At 38.8% G+C, this 19,373-nt stretch overlaps 2 protein-coding genes and 1 long non-coding RNA gene across 4 annotated transcripts in view; 2 read left to right on the top strand and 1 right to left on the bottom strand.

Moving 5' to 3' along the window:
- Nucleotides 1-5,243, top strand: part of LOC137999514 (AN1-type zinc finger protein 2A-like) — a 10,427-nt gene extending 5,184 nt beyond the window's left edge. Inside the window, exons 7-11 of one of the 2 annotated variants that reach the window (XM_068845292.1) lie at nucleotides 1,695-1,801; nucleotides 2,108-2,134; nucleotides 3,486-3,645; nucleotides 3,744-3,908; nucleotides 4,534-5,243. In XM_068845292.1, coding sequence (XP_068701393.1) covers nucleotides 1,695-1,801; nucleotides 2,108-2,134; nucleotides 3,486-3,645; nucleotides 3,744-3,908; nucleotides 4,534-4,572 — 498 coding nt within the window. In that variant the 3' untranslated portion in view covers nucleotides 4,573-5,243. The remainder of the gene's footprint in view (nucleotides 1-1,694; nucleotides 1,802-2,107; nucleotides 2,135-3,485; nucleotides 3,646-3,743; nucleotides 3,909-4,533) is intronic. The other variant, XM_068845294.1, reaches the window with a different exon arrangement.
- LOC137999517 (uncharacterized) lies at nucleotides 4,729-7,463 on the bottom strand. Its single transcript, XR_011122965.1, has 3 exons — nucleotides 7,286-7,463; nucleotides 5,245-5,301; nucleotides 4,729-5,030 (listed from the first exon to the last, which is right to left on the bottom strand). It is a non-coding gene; the product is annotated as an uncharacterized lncRNA (long non-coding RNA).
- Nucleotides 7,464-7,503: 40 nt separating this feature from the next.
- LOC137999513 (peptidyl-prolyl cis-trans isomerase D-like) overlaps nucleotides 7,504-19,373 on the top strand; it is a 30,244-nt gene continuing 18,374 nt past the window's right edge. Inside the window, exons 1-3 of the mRNA XM_068845291.1 lie at nucleotides 7,504-7,673; nucleotides 8,844-8,984; nucleotides 9,671-9,777. Of these exons, the coding sequence (XP_068701392.1) occupies nucleotides 7,616-7,673; nucleotides 8,844-8,984; nucleotides 9,671-9,777 (306 nt within the window). The 5' untranslated portion in view covers nucleotides 7,504-7,615. The remainder of the gene's footprint in view (nucleotides 7,674-8,843; nucleotides 8,985-9,670; nucleotides 9,778-19,373) is intronic.

Here is a 19,373-nt window from a genome sequence, read left to right as displayed (position 1 = left end):
TTGATCGGCGAAATATCAAAATATCAGTTTCTTTTTTTGTCCAAATAGAAATTCCATGCTACAGTTAATGAAAAATGATGGGGTGGTTCCCATCCGGTGAAAAAAACGTCTCCTCCTTTTGTTTTCTGAGAGTTTTTACAGGTTTTACACTGGAATGCATGGCAGACGACTGGGACTAGTTGCGCATGTGCCTTCTGATTGAAATGATGTGAGATTTCCATTGAAAAAGTTACTTCAAAGAAACATCAATGCAACCTTTTTGTAGGGCTCTTTGAATAAAACGCTTCCTTAGCAACTATTGTCTGTCATTGGTTAGCTTACGCACAATAAAATCTTGAACCGGAAGTAAAAATGGCCGATGTGGCGGGCTGGTCGGTAAAATGATCAGTGTGTCTAAAGTTGTCTAAAACTATTAGACAAAGTACTTTAATACTGCCCCTTTCTGTTCGACACAAACGGACACATCAGGAGCTTCTAGTTTTTTCTTGTTACATTCTTTCATTTAAATTTAGTTTTTATCCCATGATACTTTGAAACTGTCAGCAAAAAGGAAAGGAAAGGAACGTTATTTAAGTGTCTAGTCGTTCTAGCGCTGGAGCACTAATTGGGGACGCTCTAAACTGAAATTAACAATGAAAGCAAATCAAGTCAAATGTGGGTTTTTGAGGAGAGGGGAAACCGGAGTACCTGGAGAAAACCTCTCGGTGCAGAGTAGAGAGCCAACAAACTCAACCCACATATGACTCCGAGTCTGGGAATCGAACCCGGGCCACATTGGTGGGAGCCCCTTTTTTTTTCATTTTCGGTTTTCTTGTTTTGAGAACTTAATTACACTGATGTAGGTGGTTCTAGCTTTATTTTATCTTTTGACAAGGAAATCAACAATCTCTAATGATGTGAATTTCTTGTTGCTTTGTTGAAGCAGCATCTCCATGCAAAGTGCCACCCCCCTTAAGTCTCACTCCTTGGAGTCGATGGGTTAACGATCTTGTTAAGCTTGAGTAACAACAACTTCTACTTGATAAATGAAAATTACCTATAACATATGAGTAATGAAAACAGTCCAGGTGCAGCAAACATACTCAAGGTGGCAGCGCATTCATTGACAATTATGGCAGCATAAAAACGGCTTTGAGAATGCCACAGAACAACGGTCTTATTGAGTAAAAATTATGGCAGTGCCCTTCTCCAGCTCATGGGTTTGTTATTACACATTTTTTCACTATCTTCCACAAATAGAGAATGGAGAGTTGGATTTAAAGAATAATTTTGTAGAGAATATCAGCATGTTACTTTTCTCTCTCCAAGTGATCACCCATTTTAAACTAGGCAGTTTAATTCTCAGAGAACTCATGCACATTTTATTCATGCAATCATGGAAAGAGTTGGAAATTATATTTATATGTTGATAATAATAATAATAATAATAATAATAATAATAATAATAATAATAATAATAATAATAATAACAATAATGATGATAAATAATTATAACTATATTTAAGTGTCAGTGGATTTAGCACTAGAGCACTAATCGGGGACACTTATGAAATTAACTCAAATAATTTATTATTTTATAAAAACATTTTGTTCCAACTAGCCCAAGCTCCATACCATAACTCACCAAGTTGTACTATTTTTGCTGTGGTAGTATTAAAGTTTATTTGCCTAACAACCCTAATTTCTATTTCCAGCTTGTCCCTGTCAGATGCGATGCTTGTCGGCAGAATTTTTGTTTAAAACACAGACACGAGCAAGATCACAACTGCTCTGCTATCGTGCCAGGTTCAAGAGTCGGAAGGTTGGTGAATTTGCAACTAAGTAGCCAACTGATAATTTTTACTGACTTTGTGAGCTGTGATGACTACAGCTACCATCCAGGTAGGTTAGGTTAAACCACATCAAAATAAAAATATATATAATTATTTTACAGCTTGTATTATAATCTTTACCTACCACTAGCACCATCTTTTGTGCAGTTCAGGCCAAGCTCTTGCTTGCTGGTGGCAGACATGATTTTTATGAAATAGCATGATTTAATTACTAAGTTGCCCTACTGATTTCTGGTACTTTCTACTTATACTTTTAAATTTCTTATTCTTTGCAGCAAAACAAGAGCTTCTGTTAAGGCGGGGTATGTTTATATTGTTTAACTGCTATCATTGTTTATTGAAAACAAAGAACCATTATAATCAGCTATCACTCCACTAGTGGCACCCATATGATATTTGACTGACTTGATTGTTTTTCCTGGAATACTCAAGCTTTTCTCTTCTGTCAAAATTGACTCCCACAGGTGTATTTACATTTGGATGAAGTGCTAAGCGCAGCATCATGCATGCACCTTATAGCGGCTGTCTGAGATGCTGAAATAATTAATTTCTATAATTTTGGCTTGATCTCAAACAGTTGCACCCTTCACAATTCAGTTTTTCAGACTGCAAGAAAGGGTGACTTTGTAGCTGCAGGTTGTTTTCCAGGGCCAGTTAAGGGCACTTCCAGTCTCATTTATTGGCCAGGTTGCCAAACACACAATAATAATAATAATAATAATAATAATAATAATAATAATAATAATAATACTTTTTAGTATAAATAGACAGGTGATTATACAAAATCGCACGCTCTCATTGGCTCGCTATCTCGGATCATCTTATCAGCCGATAATCACCTCGACGGACAAAATGGCTGCCAGTAGTCATTTTGCCACTGTAAGTGAAGATGATTTTCACGTTGAAATGTTTTTTTTTTCTCTTTTTTGAAATAATCACCTGTGTATTTATACTAAAACAATTATTCGCCTCAGGCTCAGTGATTATCAGTGAATATTCACTTCACCTTCAGCAAATAATTGTTAAATATAGCATCCTTTCCCTGTGGCCCAAAAACGCTTTACAGGGGACAGGTTGAAATTATCATATACAATATACTCATTAAAAATATCAAATTACATTATTACCACTATTGCAACTATTGCAACTACAGAAATAAAACATAAATGAAAAGTAATACCACTTTGGTACAATTATCTTAAAATAGTCAACTCAAATTCAGGCTCGTGAAATCCATGTCAGCTGTAAGCCTGTAAAAGTAAATGTCTCGTAAACTTCTGTTTAAAAGTTTCCATTGATGGCAAATCTTTTATTGACTGTAGAATTTACTGTAGAATGGCTATTTTTTAGTTTTCTTTCATTTGTTAAAAGGAAAATTTTTATATTTAATCATTGTATACTGTGTAACTGTGACAGGGGCCATGGAGTATGTTTAAAAGTGGGAGGGCTAGGTCTTGGTTTATGTTCGAGTATTGTAAATTACTACTGTGTAAAGTCTTTTATCAAGCCACAAGACACTGTAAGAAAAAGTGGGGAGCTATAGCCCCCCTCCCTCCCCCCCCCCCCCCACCAAAGCCCCTCCCTATTTGTGGCCCCTGTGAGAGAATCATGCTCTTTTTCATTTTTTAAAAATGTTCTTTTATTTCTCAAAAGAGAGGCAGCAGCTGCAAGAGCAGTAAAGGCTTCGTCATCAAAAGGGCAAACCAAGCCTCAACAGACTGCTTTATCATCTATAGGAAGAGATTTAGACAGGTCTAGGAGAGAGCGGCAACAGCAATCCCACACTCCTCAACCTATGCCTCAATCAGCAATGGTGCGTCTTCTTGACTTAAATTGGGTGTTGTCTCCAAAAGCAAGTAGTTTGAGTGGTTATGAATAATAATAATTATAATATTATTATTTGCTCTTTAGAGTGAAGATGAAGCCCTAGCACTTGCTATACAAGCATCTCTTCAAGACCAATCTAGGGACAAGCTTCCCAGTCCTCCACAGACATCACAGGAAGATGAGGACCTGGCTCTAGCAAGGGCCATGGCAGAATCGGAGATGATGGAACAGGAAAGAAGGCGGAGACAGGTATGAAGTGTAGGCATTTGCATAGAGTTGTTTAATTAATTTACAAGTTTTTGCATCCAGATTAACTTGTGCAGGCTAGCATGTAACTAAATGCAAAACGTTTTTATCATATACAGCAACTCAACCCCCAAATTTTACATTACACCATCTCGTTTTACTTTTACTGTTTACAAATTATCTCATCTTCTTTATTTTACCTTAAATATTTTCAACCTCCAAATTTTACTTTATGTGCCTCATAAGTTAACTACATGTACATCAACAAGTTAGCAAACTTAGTACTGGTAGTTGTTTACCCACAACTGGGTTTTAAGAGGCATACACTGAAGTTGTATTCTTGCTTTTCACTCACATGATCAACAGCCATGTTTTCAACGGAAACATTTGTATAATAATAGAGTTCAATTCCCAGAGGATTGGTTGAGGACACCAACATGGCTGCTGTTTCCTTGTTTGGGGATACCAAGCAAACTGAGTTGGATTATTATACCAGTACTCAATAACCCATTGATACCTCAAAATATTAATGCACAAGGATGCCCCCCAGATGACGAAAAAAATCGTCTGGCAATTATGTATTGAACCTATCTAATATTTTTCTAATAATATCTTGGCTTAATTTCAGGAGAAGCAAGAAAAGAAATCAGACTGTTGTGTCACATAACAATAAAATAATACTTGATCGAGCTGAGAGAAAATAAATAATAAATTGTTCGTTGAATAATATTATTAATATTATATTCTATTGTATTTGGCAATTTTTTTTCTCATGGTACATTGACTAGTTAGGAAAATTTTGCATATAAAATGGACTACTTACTAAATTTACATTAAAATTTATTCCTATCAAACATGATAATGTAATGGATATAATATTTTACAGATATTGTTGACATTCAATTCTGTACAATAAAGTGTGTGGGAGAGCAGCTAGGTGAAATCACAGCAAAACTGTCTCAAAAAGCTGATTCTGCAGAATCTGTTGCTATCTCTTTTCTTGTTCAGGCCATGTTCCTCTTTCACCATTTCATCCCCAACAATAATTTGTGTTATCCAAACTGAGTGCTTGATCTAATGCTTGCACTCACTTTCTGGAAAATGGATCAGACCAAACCTTCATATCTGGAACAAAAATTAATGACAACATTAGTGACATCTTTCAGATGTCTCTAATAAATACAATCATACATATGTATGTAACTTTTCTGCAAAAAATCAAAGGGTCTATCACTGGACAAGGGAGATCTATATTGTGAACAAATTATGCAACAATGGAAGGAGCTGGATTCCTCTCCTTCTCCCCTGACATTACCAGTCATTAAAACTGCAAACTTACTTCCTGGTTGTATCTGTTCTTGTTTGATGTTTTTCCTTGTTTCCTTTTGAATTCCCTCTGAAAAAAAAAAGTTCCCAACTTTTAAAAAATTTAAGTTCCTGTTTTGACTTTTTACAATAATTATAGACCCATCAAGCTGAAATTTATACTATCCCACCCTCCCTTGACACCACTACCTTACCCTAGCATTCTGCGGCTTAACTACAGAATACAGGGCCATTTATTTCCATGTCATTGAATAACAAAAGCTCCCATTGATGTGTGTCTTGTTCTACAACAGCTTCTAACTAATTTGCATGTGCTGGCCCTGTGTGGCCCTGTAAATCTGTAGTTGCTCCCATTCTGCTTACCCACAGAGAGGCTTAGTTTTTCAAAGAATGGGGAATTCTTTGCATATCTTTGCCACACAAGGATATTGTCATGTAGAGAGTGGAGGACAGGGTAGACTTCCATATACTGGGCTAAAATGGTGTCAGACGGAAACCGGTCGTTTCGCCCCCAATTGATATGTGGGTGCATCCATGGCATTCTCTCATGGAGTATACCGTATTTACCCGTGTATTATGGCCTCAAAAGAAGCTCCAAAAATCGCCCTTGACTTATACACGGGTCAAAGATTTTGAGCCAAGTTCCCGCTAAGTAATTTATTCAAAATTAACATAATAATTAATGTTTTTTGGGCATAACAAACGCAGTGGACAAAAGCGGACAAAATACTTCAAAATGAATGTAAGCAATTCCAGTTGAAATGAAAAAGGATTTGTCCAAATCTAAATGTTGAAGATACTCACAAGCAAAAATATGAAATAAACACTGGAAATTTTAGTTTTCCAAAGGCGGAAAGCTCTTAAAGGCATTCAAATTAACGCGATCGTTCAACGGCTTAGTAACCTGGCGCAATACCTCGTGTTTGCGTGCAAGCATTGTCACTCATGTTGCGTGAAAACGCTGGTTGTTTTTTATTTATTATACAAACCTGGTTGATTTAAATGCTTTTGCAAATTTTGTATTGTTTGGTTTATGAGTTTTGTTTTGTTTGTCATGTGAGAAATTATAAGTCAAGGCCAATTAAACCTTGCACATTTTTGCATCGTTCGCAAGTTATTTTCGAAGATTGACTCCTGCTTCTGTGATGTTGTGCTTATCCTCTAAAGCCCTTCATCGTTGAACAACGAAACAGGTTAGTTTGAGCTTTACATGTTCGATTTTCTGAGAACTTTTTCCAAACTCAAGGACAAAATGCCCGCATATACAACAAGTGCTGAACCACTATTAACTACCAGTATTAAGCGCTTGAGGCCCTGATTTTTTTGTGTATCCCTATTTCCAGAAATCGAAGAATACAAGATTAGTGTCCGAGTAACATTTAACAAAGAAATTAAGAAATTGCTTTTTTTGCCATCAAAAATACACGAGATCGACTTATACACGGGTAAATACGGTATACCCATTTTAATGAAAAGAGTAAGCACTCATTTCAATGATTAGGTCTAAGCACGATGAAAGTTAGGGCTATGGTTGGTTTACTATCATATGAGGGTCGTCAGAATACTGAGGGGCGGATCGACCGCAATAGGCCTTTTGCAACTAACGATCACGTGGTACAAAATCCGCCATGCTGGTGGGCAAGCTCATTATTATTCTCCCACTGGGACATTAAAACAAAGAGATCTGAACCAGTCAAGCTTGACTTGCCTTTGTTTTAATGTCCCAGTGGGAGAATAATAATGAGCTTGCCCTCCAGCATGGCGGATTTTGTACCATGTGATCGTTAGTTGCAAAAGGCCTATTCCCCAAGACAACCCGGAGGACGCCGGACGCACGGAAGAGCATAATCTGCATTCTTTTTTATCATTGATGAGCCACATGTGACAGCTCCTGACCTTCCATGTCATTCGTGAGAAAAGAGATAAGGCCCATTCCCAAATAAACATGAGGACCAAAAACTAAAACTGAAACTTCAAGGAATATTCACTAGCTTATTATTCCAGACCTATAAAGTAGTACGTAGCAGTAGGAAACGTGAAGCTCCAACACTTACTGTAGAATTCTGGATGCAACTTCGGATAAACCACAATAGGATATAAGGCTGCAAGGGTAAGAGCTGTGAATCCAGCGATAAAAACCCCAGTTCTAATTTTTGCAGACATTCCTGAAACCGATCGAAACCACTTTCTTTCTAAACGAACGCCATTTTGTTTTTTGTTTAGCCTGAATATGAGGTCCTTTGAGTCAGCGCTTTCTTCTTTTGATCATGTGACTTAGGATTTGCCAATCAAATAGTCCAACTTGTACAAATTCACAAAGTGAGAGGGTTGTGGTTCGTGAGAAAGTGTAATTTTGCACTCTTTCTAAATATTTTCTCCAAAGAATGACCGACAGTAACAATCCACGGTGTTTTTTCGAAGTTTCAATCGGTGGTGAGAAAGGTAAGGTGTAAGATTATTAAAACTCTTTCTCTTTTACCGAGAGTTGCTTGATTGCCGGTGATAACCCGTGATATGGGCTGCAAGTCGAAGATCTTTAGTTCAGATTATAGAATGACCGTTCCTTTCCGTACCTGCAACTGTAGATAAGTGAAAGTGAACATATATGACAGCCATTCTTTGCCCCAAAAAACGTAAAATCTGGACCCATGCAGACATCACGTGATCTAATGACAGACGTGGGTCATGCATATTTCCTCTGCGAGTGATGACCTCTGACTCCAAACCAGAAAATCCCTGAATCATAGTCTTGTAGCCCTCTGTGCAATCTCAGATGTTTGTTGGGATATTCTTGGTTTTCACTCAAGTGATCAACAGCCATGTTTGTCAAAGAAAACAAAAGAAAATGCTTCCATAAAAATAATAGAGTTCAATTCCTGGAGGATTGGGCTGGTACACCAACTTGGCTGCTGTTGCGTGGTCATGTGAAAACCGAGAATTGGTTGCTGAAAAGTACATAGACATAGAAAAAACATAGAAAGAAACCCTCACAGCAACATCACACAGTCATCCAATAATGATCCACTAGAGGTAATTATTGGGTGCTGACCAACGTAACAGTGGCTTCCAGGGATGAGAATGCCATTTATTTAAAATGCATGTGTAACTGAATCCAATTAAATTCCAGCAAGACACTCTCTTAAAAGGTGCAGAGTTTATGCATCAACCCTTATTTGGACCATATATATAGTAATTATTTATGGAAAATGTTGACAAAGGCCACACTCCTCAAAATTTGATTTTTTGCAATTTGAAAGTCCTTTGACAATGCATCTCTTTATTGATAATAATGTAATTTTTTAATTATGAACTTAACTGCAAAGGACCTTGTAGGATGTAGAGAACATCAAAACTCTTTTCTGCAATCAGTATGTGGCTGTGATACATGTCCACCTAATGAATGGTGTTTTTACTTTTGTATATATGATGGTTTCGGTTTTCCTTATAATCTTTTTCTTGGAGATATTGGCTCTTGGAAACTACTCTGTAAATCCAAGGTTTTTAGTAATGGTGATGTATGTTTGTATGTAACAAGAAAAAGGCAAAACTGGAAGCGAAGGAGCATGGTGAATTAGTGATAACACGATCACTCTTTCCATTTTTTTCAAACAGTGGGAAAAATATTGTTTGAGCTATTTGTTGACAAGTGCCCTAAGACTGCAGAGAATTTCAGATCACTTTGCGTTGGAGACAAAGGAACTGGCCCAGTAACTGGAAAACCACTTCATTTTAAAGGCTCAACATTTCACAGGAGTAAGTTATAACAAAATAATGTGTGCTGGAATAGGGAGGTGTATCCTTCAGCACACACATTACATATAAATGTATTCTAATCTTAGTTTTTGTTTAATGAACAAAGAATTTTTTCCAAATTATGAGGCATTGTCTTTACAAGTATTGTTATTACCAATGGCCGATGACTCAGTTAATGTTGGTTGAACTTCAGGCTTTTATGCGGGAGGTCACGGGTTCAAACCTCAGTTAGACCAATGCTCATGGTCTTAAATATAACTGACCAGTAAGTGCTGCCTTTGTAATTTCATCTGTAAATGGTTGGAAAATAGATTGGATAAAGGACTATAAACCGTAGGCCCCATCTCACAACCTTTCCTGTTAACACCATGGGACGTTAAGAACCCATACACTGAAGAGTAGGAAGGAAATCCCAGTGATGTGATCTGGCGGTCTTTCATATTCATCCGTGGGTTGAGGAAGGGGTGTGTTAGATCATTATTAATATGGAGTGATAGCAGCTGCCAGAGGTTCCTTAAGTTTACAGGATGATGTCAGATCTAACCCCAGAGAAAGAATAATTATTATAATCTGCCATGAGACTGTATGCAGTATGTAATTACCAGGATAAGATAGTGTAATTGCCATTTAATGGTGTGACATTATTGATGCTAATAATGCTTATAATTTATTGTTGTTATTTTTAGTTATAAAAGAATTCATGGTTCAGGGTGGTGACTTCACTAATCATAATGGCACAGGAGGAGAGTCAATTTATGGGGAAAAGTTTGAAGATGAAAACTTTGCATTAAAGGTATGCATTTCCCTAACAGTAGTCAAAGCTATACAATTGTAGCTAGCATGTTAACTACAGATTAAATTTTCAAGACCGATGGTGACGATCGTGCCCTCTTGTTGGACTCTCATGGCAAGAGTTCATCTCCTCAAGTTCCAATGTCAAGAACGTCAGACCCGAAACGACATAGCAAGCCAGGTATGTCAAACAGGTTTTACCAGTCTAAGTACATCTTACTGGGACCCATGGTGATGATCATGCCTTCCCATCAAACTCTTGTAGCTGCAACTGAAGCTCTTCTCTGTCCCAAAGCCATGTGTCTTAACCAAGGGTTTCCATCTTTGGTGACCGTGACTGTGGTGCGTGACTTGGATCCTCACGGTGGAGGGTGGCTGATCCAAAAGTATGGTATGTCCCTCGCAAACGATTCCCGCGTCATTGATGTCGTCATGCTGCATCCTCATAGTCGTCGTTGACCATCTCCAAGGCATTGGCTGATCATCTGGATGTGCTCATCAGAGTGCTCGCATCCCTGTCGGTTAATGATGAACTGGATGCCCTCATCCGACCCACAATGTCGATGGAGCCGGTGCGGCAGTCAACGTCCACCTGAACCAAGGCCCAAACCTGAGGAGACTGTTGTCAATGTGACGCAGGGCATGTTGCAATGTGAACTAATACTAATGATGTTTGGACCAAGACCCACAAATTGGCATGTCATCAAGAAGCCTGCAAACAGCATCAACAGATCTTGCACATCCTCTGGGAAGTGACAGCTAGCCCCAGGCCCATTTCTGATCTGGTAAGAACTGCTGCTCAATTTCAATTGGAAGATCGTAATGGGATCTGTGTGGCTGCTACAAATTTTGCGGGGTTCTTACCAGATGACATGTAACATTTCCATGTTCTGTTATTTACAACAATTTTTTAAAAGTTTAAAATTTGAGTTTGCGTTTGACTTTTGTTGTCTTTTTTACATGGTTTTGGCATTCACTCGGCACCTATTTGACACCAACGTGTCTTGGTGGGGATTTTTTTTTCAATTCCAAACGTGTGTCTGGTGTGGAGACCAGACGAACATCCCAATCCCCTTCAAATTTGACGGGTTGAGGTTAACGCACTAAGAAGACAATACTCAGTCTGGTATATTGTTGGGGAACTCAGGCGACATGTCACTGAGTAAAATGATGCAATGCATGAAAATGCAATTGTACTCATAGGACTTGATCCGAAGGAAACTTAGGGAGAGGTCCATCGACTTTGGTCACGCGTACATGTACTTCCACAATCTTGATATGTGATCCTCAAAGGCGATGATACTCAATGTGTCGAGGTTCTCACCAAACCCCATCACCTTTATAGGGAACCGTGCGGAGCAGTTCGTTGTTGGTGTGATCCGCCCATTGACTTTTGGTCAGATCCGAATACACGTTCAATGGATGTTCTATGATGACAGGTTGATTCACTGCATAAAACAGGGTCATGGCATCATTCAACTATAACAGACCTCCATTTAAATCTGTACTTCTCCATTTAAATCTGTACTTTTTGAAAGTGATCATTTTTCACGAAACATTCCGCTTGTAAACCAATCAGGAGGGTCTATTTTAATTGTGGTTTTCCCGACGGAATGATTCCGCCTTTCGACCAATCATGAAATTGTTTACAGAAATCAAATCAACCACAGACGGAACAGTCCGCAAGTTAACCAATGAGAAGAGGTCTTTCTGATCTATTTCAATTAACAGGTCCTCTGGCGTTTATTTTAAGCACAGCTTTTACCTCGTCACGCACTTAAAAATCGTACAACCGTAGCGTCGAATTCTCTTCGATTATACTGTAGTCGTTTATTTCAAACTGCAATTCATCTCCTTTGCTTGCGTTGTCTCATTGGTATGTTTGCTTTGATTGTGCGAAAGAGAACTTCATTCGATTTCGTTGAACACATTCCAAGATTTTACAAAACACAGCTATTCTCTTGGGAATATTATAATCCGCTTTTGACTCGAAACATTCCGATAGTTAGCCGATAAGTACATATCTCGTGTACATATCAAGCGTGACTTAATGTAAATCTACGCTCACCAGGCTTGGAAAAGTTGAAGACCTCAAATGTCTAAACCTTCAAGTTTAGTCTACAATTTCCTATTCTTCCACTTGTGTGTGTATTTTGTATGTTTTATTTGTAGTTTCCTCTTCGGCGGAATGATTCTGCCTTTCGGCCAATCATGAAATTGTTTACAGAGATCATATCAACCACAGACGGAATAGTCCGCAAGTTAACCAATGAAAAGAGGTCTTTCTGATCAATTTCAATTAACACGTCCTCAGTCCTCTGGTGATATTAACTCGGGTTTCAGTTTGTTCAATTCCATGTCTACCGTCGAATTAGATTGTAGTCGTTTATTTCAAACTGTAATTCATTTCCTTTGCTTGCACATTTATTTATTGATGTGTTTGCTGTGATGGTCCGAAAGAACACTTCATTCGATTTCGCTAAAAACATGCAGAGATTTCATCAAACGCAGATATTCTCTTGGGAATATCTCGCTTTTGACTCAAAATAGTTAAACATCAGGATCTACAGTTATTGTATTTACATATCTCGTGTTATAAATCTACGCTCACCTGGTTTGGAAAAGTCAAATGTCTTGTGTGTATGTTTTACTTGTAATTTTTGTCTATTTTATTTGTGGTTTCCTCTTCGGCTGAATCATTCCGCTTTTCGACCGATTTTTATAATTATGTGTATCTTTCGTGCGTCCGCCACGAAGAATGCTTGCTCTTTTCTTTTCCTTTTCCTTTCTGATGAAGTTGAAAACAACGAAAACCAGTGACACTGACCGGTTTGCATTAATAAATCTAGAATCTTAATCTTAGGGTGCTCTTCTTCCGCAATGAACCGAAGACATTAAAGGAATTATTCCTCGTTAGACGAAAGGGCCATTGCGTGAATGTAATATTTTTTTTCCAAACGGTGGCGCCTATTTAAAAAATATTCCAGAAAGGAGATCAGAGATCGGACAAATCAAAGTAAAAAATTTGCATTAAATTTACTCTACATACATGCAAAGGTTTTGGCCAAAAGTTAAAATTTACGATTAAATACCTTAAAACTTATATACTGACATTCAATTTAGTCGTAAATTAACGGCTAATTTTGTCGTCTGTAATTTTCAAGGCCCAGGCTTATTTAGCCGTAAATTAACGGCTAAGTTTGTCGTCTGTAATATACAAAATAAATAATTAAACCACCCCCTTTTCCATGGTTTAAAAAAAGCCCCGCTTGAAAATAAGCGTGGCAGCGCCATTCGCCACATTTTGCATGTGATGCAGCCAAACTCAACTAAAACAAATTCTACGGTTCCGTGTATCCTAGACGAAATGATCGCAAGCGAGCGGTTCCTGCTCTGCAGTATTTTGCTCGTAAGTCTTTCGTAGTAACTTGCATGTTGAAGGTATATATAAAATGTGAAGAAGCAGTTTCTACAATGAGTAATTTTTGTAAAAATGACATCTGCCCGAATCTCTGGTATCTACATTGTAGCTCTAGACTGAAGCAGAGGTCGAGGATTAACGTTTTATTTACCTTCTATTTAGAGTTAACTGATCAGTTCTCTGATGTTTTAAGAAACACAAAATAACGGGAAGTGCAAATCCCTGTGGGATGCGTTTTCGGCTAGTGGTTTAATTAATTCCAGTACACGTTAACTCGATTAGATTGGCATATCTATTTCTTCACTGAAAAAAAAAATGAATAGCAAATACTGCATTATGAGCGCTTGGTGATCCTAATGATACTTGAGTTCAGTGGAGAAATAATTTGGTGGTGTGGTAAATATGTAAATCACCTCCGTTACCAAAAAGAGTTACCTATAACCGCAATGTTGAGTATCAAGTTTCAGGAATCTGACTAGAGCAAGAGGAATCACGTCAGATTAGTCAATATCAGTAAGGCAGGTTAATTTTCCCTACAAATATCCGGCAATGATCGATGAACTGTTTTTCATCGGCGTTCAAACATGAAATAGTTTTTTTCTTTTGGGGTTCAAGAATTTTTATCATCATGCAGCTTACATTCTCAGACGAGCAAGTGGCTTCCTTCTTGGAAGAAATGAGAGCGTATTTCGGAAGGGCACTTGGCCCTACTAGATACTGTAAGTAGAATTCTCTGATAAGGCATTGTCAAGTAGCTTCTGTCTCTGTTCAGTTGTTTCTTTCCCGGACGAAAACGTTGCGAGCAGCTTTCATTGAAACAGAAACGTTTTGTGTTACTTTATGAACAATCCCCAAGATTCACCGGGTTGCAATCTTTCACTATAATGACCAAAAACTGCAGCAAGTAACAGAAATCGTAACGGAGATTATTTCCGAATGTCAAGGAATTATATAACAGTCATATCAGTTTACACCTCCAAACTCGATTCTTAGATCCCTCTCTTATCAGTTCGCTCTCTAGAACATATTTCAATTTTCATCTCTCTATTGGCTGAGCACTCAATATAGTCCTGTCGAGACATTTTACTAGACGTTTCATCGAAATCAATGAAAGATACGTTTTTTACATTATGCTTAAAAAATTCCCATTGTGCGGGTATAATGCTTGATGCTCTAACTGTAGCATTACCAAAAACTTGCTCCGACTGTTAGAAAAGAAAGAAAACATCCAACCAGCTGTGAGTGGAAATTTCCCCTTGACGATCAGTTAACTGGTTGACCACATCAGATAGCCCACTTGCAGTGGAAGCTGTGGAGTATAACTATGTGTGATCCTGCAAATGAAGGCAAACCTATCATACAGCAATCTCCATGATCGAGCCAGGTGAAACAAGGATTCGTCATGATTTGTCTTTCTGATGTTCCGATGTTCACACCCACGGTCATCAAATGTCACCACTAACCAGTGTTACTTTTCTATAGGCTAAACTGGTAAAAGAAGCAAAACAATAAAGCGGAGGAAAGAAGCCCGTCCATCAAAAAGGAGCGCAAAGAAATAAGACCAAAGAAAAGGGAATTTTTAAAGAGTTTAACTAATCAGGAACTTGTCAATTTGTTTTAGTGTGTGGTTGTGTGTGTATGCATGCCGACTGCCTTCGAAAAGGCGGCGTCCTTAAAACTGGTGTACGGCAAATGCAAAATACAGGCCTTTACATTTACTCATCGGACGATCTTTTATCCCTGAAATAAAAAGTAAAAAGAACCGACATTTACTTTAACGCAAACTTCATGAAATCGGCGTTCCCCACGACATTCTACTTTGTTCAGGTTCAGACTTTTCGTTCTCTCGTGACTTCAGTTGACAGCTTCAGCAATTCTGAGATGGCCCGCCCAGAACACGGATGTTGTTTTTGCTGTAAATAACGGCAAATTCAATTCCAAGCAACTTCAAAACCTTTATATAGGGAAGGACTAGTAAAGGTTGCAAAAACTTAAAATTTCATTTACATCACAAATATGACAACAGAAAACACAAATCAATCCTACCATAATGCATTGTTAGACAGCATCTCAGCTGCCTTTCTCTGCAATCGCCCGGTAAATCAAAAAGGAGAAATTTCTCCTCAGGCGATAACAGGCCGTCGATGAGTGACATTGCCCTACTTTAAGGTGTATGTGACGTACCAGAAAAAAAGAATGCACCGAAGAATGCTATGAAGCGCGGCGCGAGTATTTTTGCTCTCATTACTGCAAAGAGGTCTGAATAAAAGCTTCCTGTTTGTCATTGTCAGAGTGTGTAAAATATGGCAAGCTTTAGTATTCTCCACCGGGCTGTGTTAACAACTGGCTATGAATAAATATATCATATTACATGGCTTTGTGATACATTTCATGGGCGTAGCCAGGATTTTTCAAAGGGGGTGGGGGGGGTCACACTTTGTCAAACAGAAGGTACTCGCGTTTTCGCAACCTGAATATTGTAGGTTTTTTGAGTAAAAAATGGCTTACAAAGGGGGGGTCACGGGCACCCCAGAACCCCCCCCCCCCTCCTGGCTACGCCCTTGCATTTGTTATATCATACATTTTCGCGCCACATTTCGCGCCAGCACGAACAGTAGATCCTGTCCGGCCCTCAATCTTTGCACCATGAAGGCAAATCAGATTGCACTGAACGATTTAGTACAGGGCTTTCGATGCGTGTATTTTAAGCAACAAATGAACTCGAAGTGCGGCAAATTAACAGCAACCTCGTGTAAATTGCTGTAGCTGCTGAAACACCAGTTACCTCGCAAACGCAACGAGATGCGACGTAAAGGACGCCTATTTACTTCAAGCGAGCAGAGGATTGTGGTAGGAAAGGCAGGAAAAAGTGACTCGGGTAAGTAACAACCATCCTTTTGAAACCTACTACTTAAGACATTTTTTAAAAGACAGTGTCTCTGGCAAATTCATAGGGTTGTTGGAAATAATCAAACATAAACGCACACTCAAGAGAAGATGAACCTTTGAGCTGTTTGACCTTCCCCGACCTGGTGGGAGGAAATTTCCGCTTGATATGTAGACATCGGTTATCAATACGTAAGTAGGTGTCAGTGAGAAAATCTTTAGGCCAAATTAGCTAGCGGGAAGTTTCGGGTGAAAACGAAGAAAACCACTGCGTTCATTAAATATCTTTCAATATCACGTAACCCTCTGCGTCGCATAAAATGCTGCTTTGGACCATCACATCGCGTGAATACAACAGACAAAGTAAACGAGATGAATTTGCAAATTGAGTTAGGAATTTGTTCGAAAAAATTGACGAAAATTAGACGACACTGATAGCAGACAGAATCGAACAAATTGAAAACCATACAATACGACATATGAAAAGATCGTGAGTGACTTTGAAATTCTATCAGAGGATGTGACGAATTTGCCGGTACTCCTTTTTCGGGTAGGTTGGACTGTGCAAAGTGAACATCCGAGGAAGTGTTACATGTAATTGAATAGATAAGAAAGACTTCTTGTCATTGGTTAACTTGCGTACTGTTCTGTGGTTGATATGATCTCTGAAAACAATTTGATGATTGGCCGAAAAGCGGAATCATTCCGCGAAAGAGGAAACTACAAATAAAATATAAAAAAATTACGAGTAAAACACATACACAAGTGGAAGTTTAGGAAATTGTACTCTAAACTTGAAATTTTAGACATTTGGGGTCTTTGACTTTTCCAAACCTGTTAATTACACAAGCTTCATAGGTACACGAGATACGTAAATACTGTAGATGTCTTATCGGACGGAATGCTTCATATTATATTCCCAAGAGAATATGTGCGTTTGATGAAATCTCTGCATGTGTTTAGCGAAATCGAATGATCTTTCGGACCCTCACAGCAAACATATCAATGAGAAAAAGTGCAAGAAAAGGAGATGAATTGCAGTTTGAAATAAACGACTACAATCGAAGAAAATTCGACGGTATACATGGAATTGAACAAATTTGAAACCCCGATTGTAGGATTAGAAGTTTATTACACCAGAGGTGTTAGTTGAAATTGATCAGAAAGACCTCTTTTCATTGGTTAACTTGCGGACTATTCCGTCTGTGGTTGATATGATCTCTGTAAACAATTTCATGATTGGCCGAAAGGCAGAATCATTCCGCCGAAGAGGAAACTACAAATAAAACATACAAAATACACACACAAGAGGAAGAATAGGAAATTGTAGACTAAACTTGAAGGTTTAGACATTTGAGGTCTTCAACTTTTCCAAGCCTGGTGAGCGTAGATTTACATTAAGTCACGCTTGATATGTACACGAGATATGTACTTATCGGCTAACTATCGGAATGTTTCGAGTCAAAAGCGGATTATAATATTCCCAAGAGAATAGCTGCGTTTTATAAAATCTCGGAATGTGTTCAACGAAATCGAATGAAGTTCTCTTTCGCACAATCAAAGCAAACATACCAATGAGACAACGCAAGCAAAGGAGATGAATTGCAGTTTGAAATAAACGACTACAGTATAATCGAAGAGAATTCGACGCTACGGTTGTACGATTTTTAAGTGCGTGACGAGGTAAAAGCTGTGCTTAAAATAAACGCCAGAGGACCTGTTAATTGAAATAGATCAGAAAGACCTCTTCTCATTGGTTAACTTGCGGACTGTTCCGTCTGTGGTTGATTTGATTTCTGTAAACAATTTCATGATTGGTCGAAAGGCGGAATCATTCCGTCGGGAAAACCACAATTAAAATAGACCCTCCTGATTGGTTTACAAGCGGAATGTTTCGTGAAAAATGATCACTTTCAAAAAGTACAGATTTAAATGGAGAAGTACAGATTTAAATGGAGGTCTGTTCTATGTGAATCACTAATGCAACATATTGGATATCATGACAAACATGACACTGTCTCGCTTCGCGGTCAACCAACGGTACTCCTTGATCCAATAGACGGGTTGGGTGAATCGTTGCAGAATGAACTGGTCCTCATCCTTCCAAGCCAGTCAAGATAGGATTGCTGGCAAAATCGGCTTTTGTGTGGTAGGCTCAATCTGGTCTAATCGTTATCGTCAACCAATCAACATAGATGACAAAATTACTCCCCTGATACTCAATCCCTGCTTTCGTGGCTTCGAACATCGTGAGGGCATCCATGAGTTCGTCCATGGGAAACTTGTCCCATTGATCCGATCTTCCCACCAACCACAGAGCTAATGCTTGTGATGGCGCCACCACTTAAAGAGCTGGTGCTTGTCTTCATGACTCCACCACCTCCTCCATCCCCAAGGACCTTCCAAAGGGAGATCTGCTGTTTGTTTCACAATGTGCCTGCACACTGTCATGTATCCAAAGGATTTGCTGGCATGGATTTCCAAATGCGTACTGCCAGGAGGATGAGGTCTATCTGTTTTGGGTGGTGGGACAAGACCGAGCGTACGAGTGGATGGAAGCAGCTCAGCTCAGTTCCATCCCGTTGTGCCAAGGGTCGTGGTAGCATCATTATTTCCTTGTATGTGGGAAGGTCATCCATGTACGGTGCCAACACCAACAAATCTTCCATTCTTGGGTGATGGCATTCAATTCTGCCTCGGTTTCTGGCTTCTTCATGCATTTGGCATCTGCTTTTTGGTGGGCTTCCTTGTAACTTTTAGCAGACATCTCAGCCGTTTGACAGACCGGCTTGTGATCTTCTTTCTTATTGCTCTGCTTTATCATCATCTGTTGCTACTGAATGACTCCCACGACTGTCTCGTCCATTTTTATTTCTTTTCTCCTAGATGACATCATCTTCTCGTTCATTGCTCATCCCATCCCAGGTATGTGGTTCTCAAGGGCCGTAAAATCCTGGTGACCTGCCATTGGTCCATCTCAGGTGGTGTGATGCACCATGAAATCACTACATCTGATGCCCTTAATCTGTAAAATCCTGTTCACATGGTCTTCGACCGAGATAAAATACATCAAGACCTTGTTACCTTCACATTCAAGTCTTTGTCAATGCCTCAAGGGTTTGTCATGAGTCATATTTATACGTCTGTGCGTATGGGTTTTTCCATTTACAAGACATCAACGTTTCTTTCATTCATTATTCAGTTACAACATTAAAACCTCCAAATAAATGTTCTAACATGTCAAAAGAAGGATCCTCAAACTCAAACTCCTCAAACTCGTCGTCTGAATC

This window comes from Montipora foliosa, chromosome 4, assembly GCF_036669935.1.
Source record: "Montipora foliosa isolate CH-2021 chromosome 4, ASM3666993v2, whole genome shotgun sequence".
In the NCBI taxonomy this organism is placed as follows: Eukaryota; Metazoa; Cnidaria; class Anthozoa; order Scleractinia; family Acroporidae; genus Montipora; species Montipora foliosa.
Note: the sequence above shows the minus strand (reverse complement) of the source record. Positions and strands in the feature narration are given on the sequence as shown.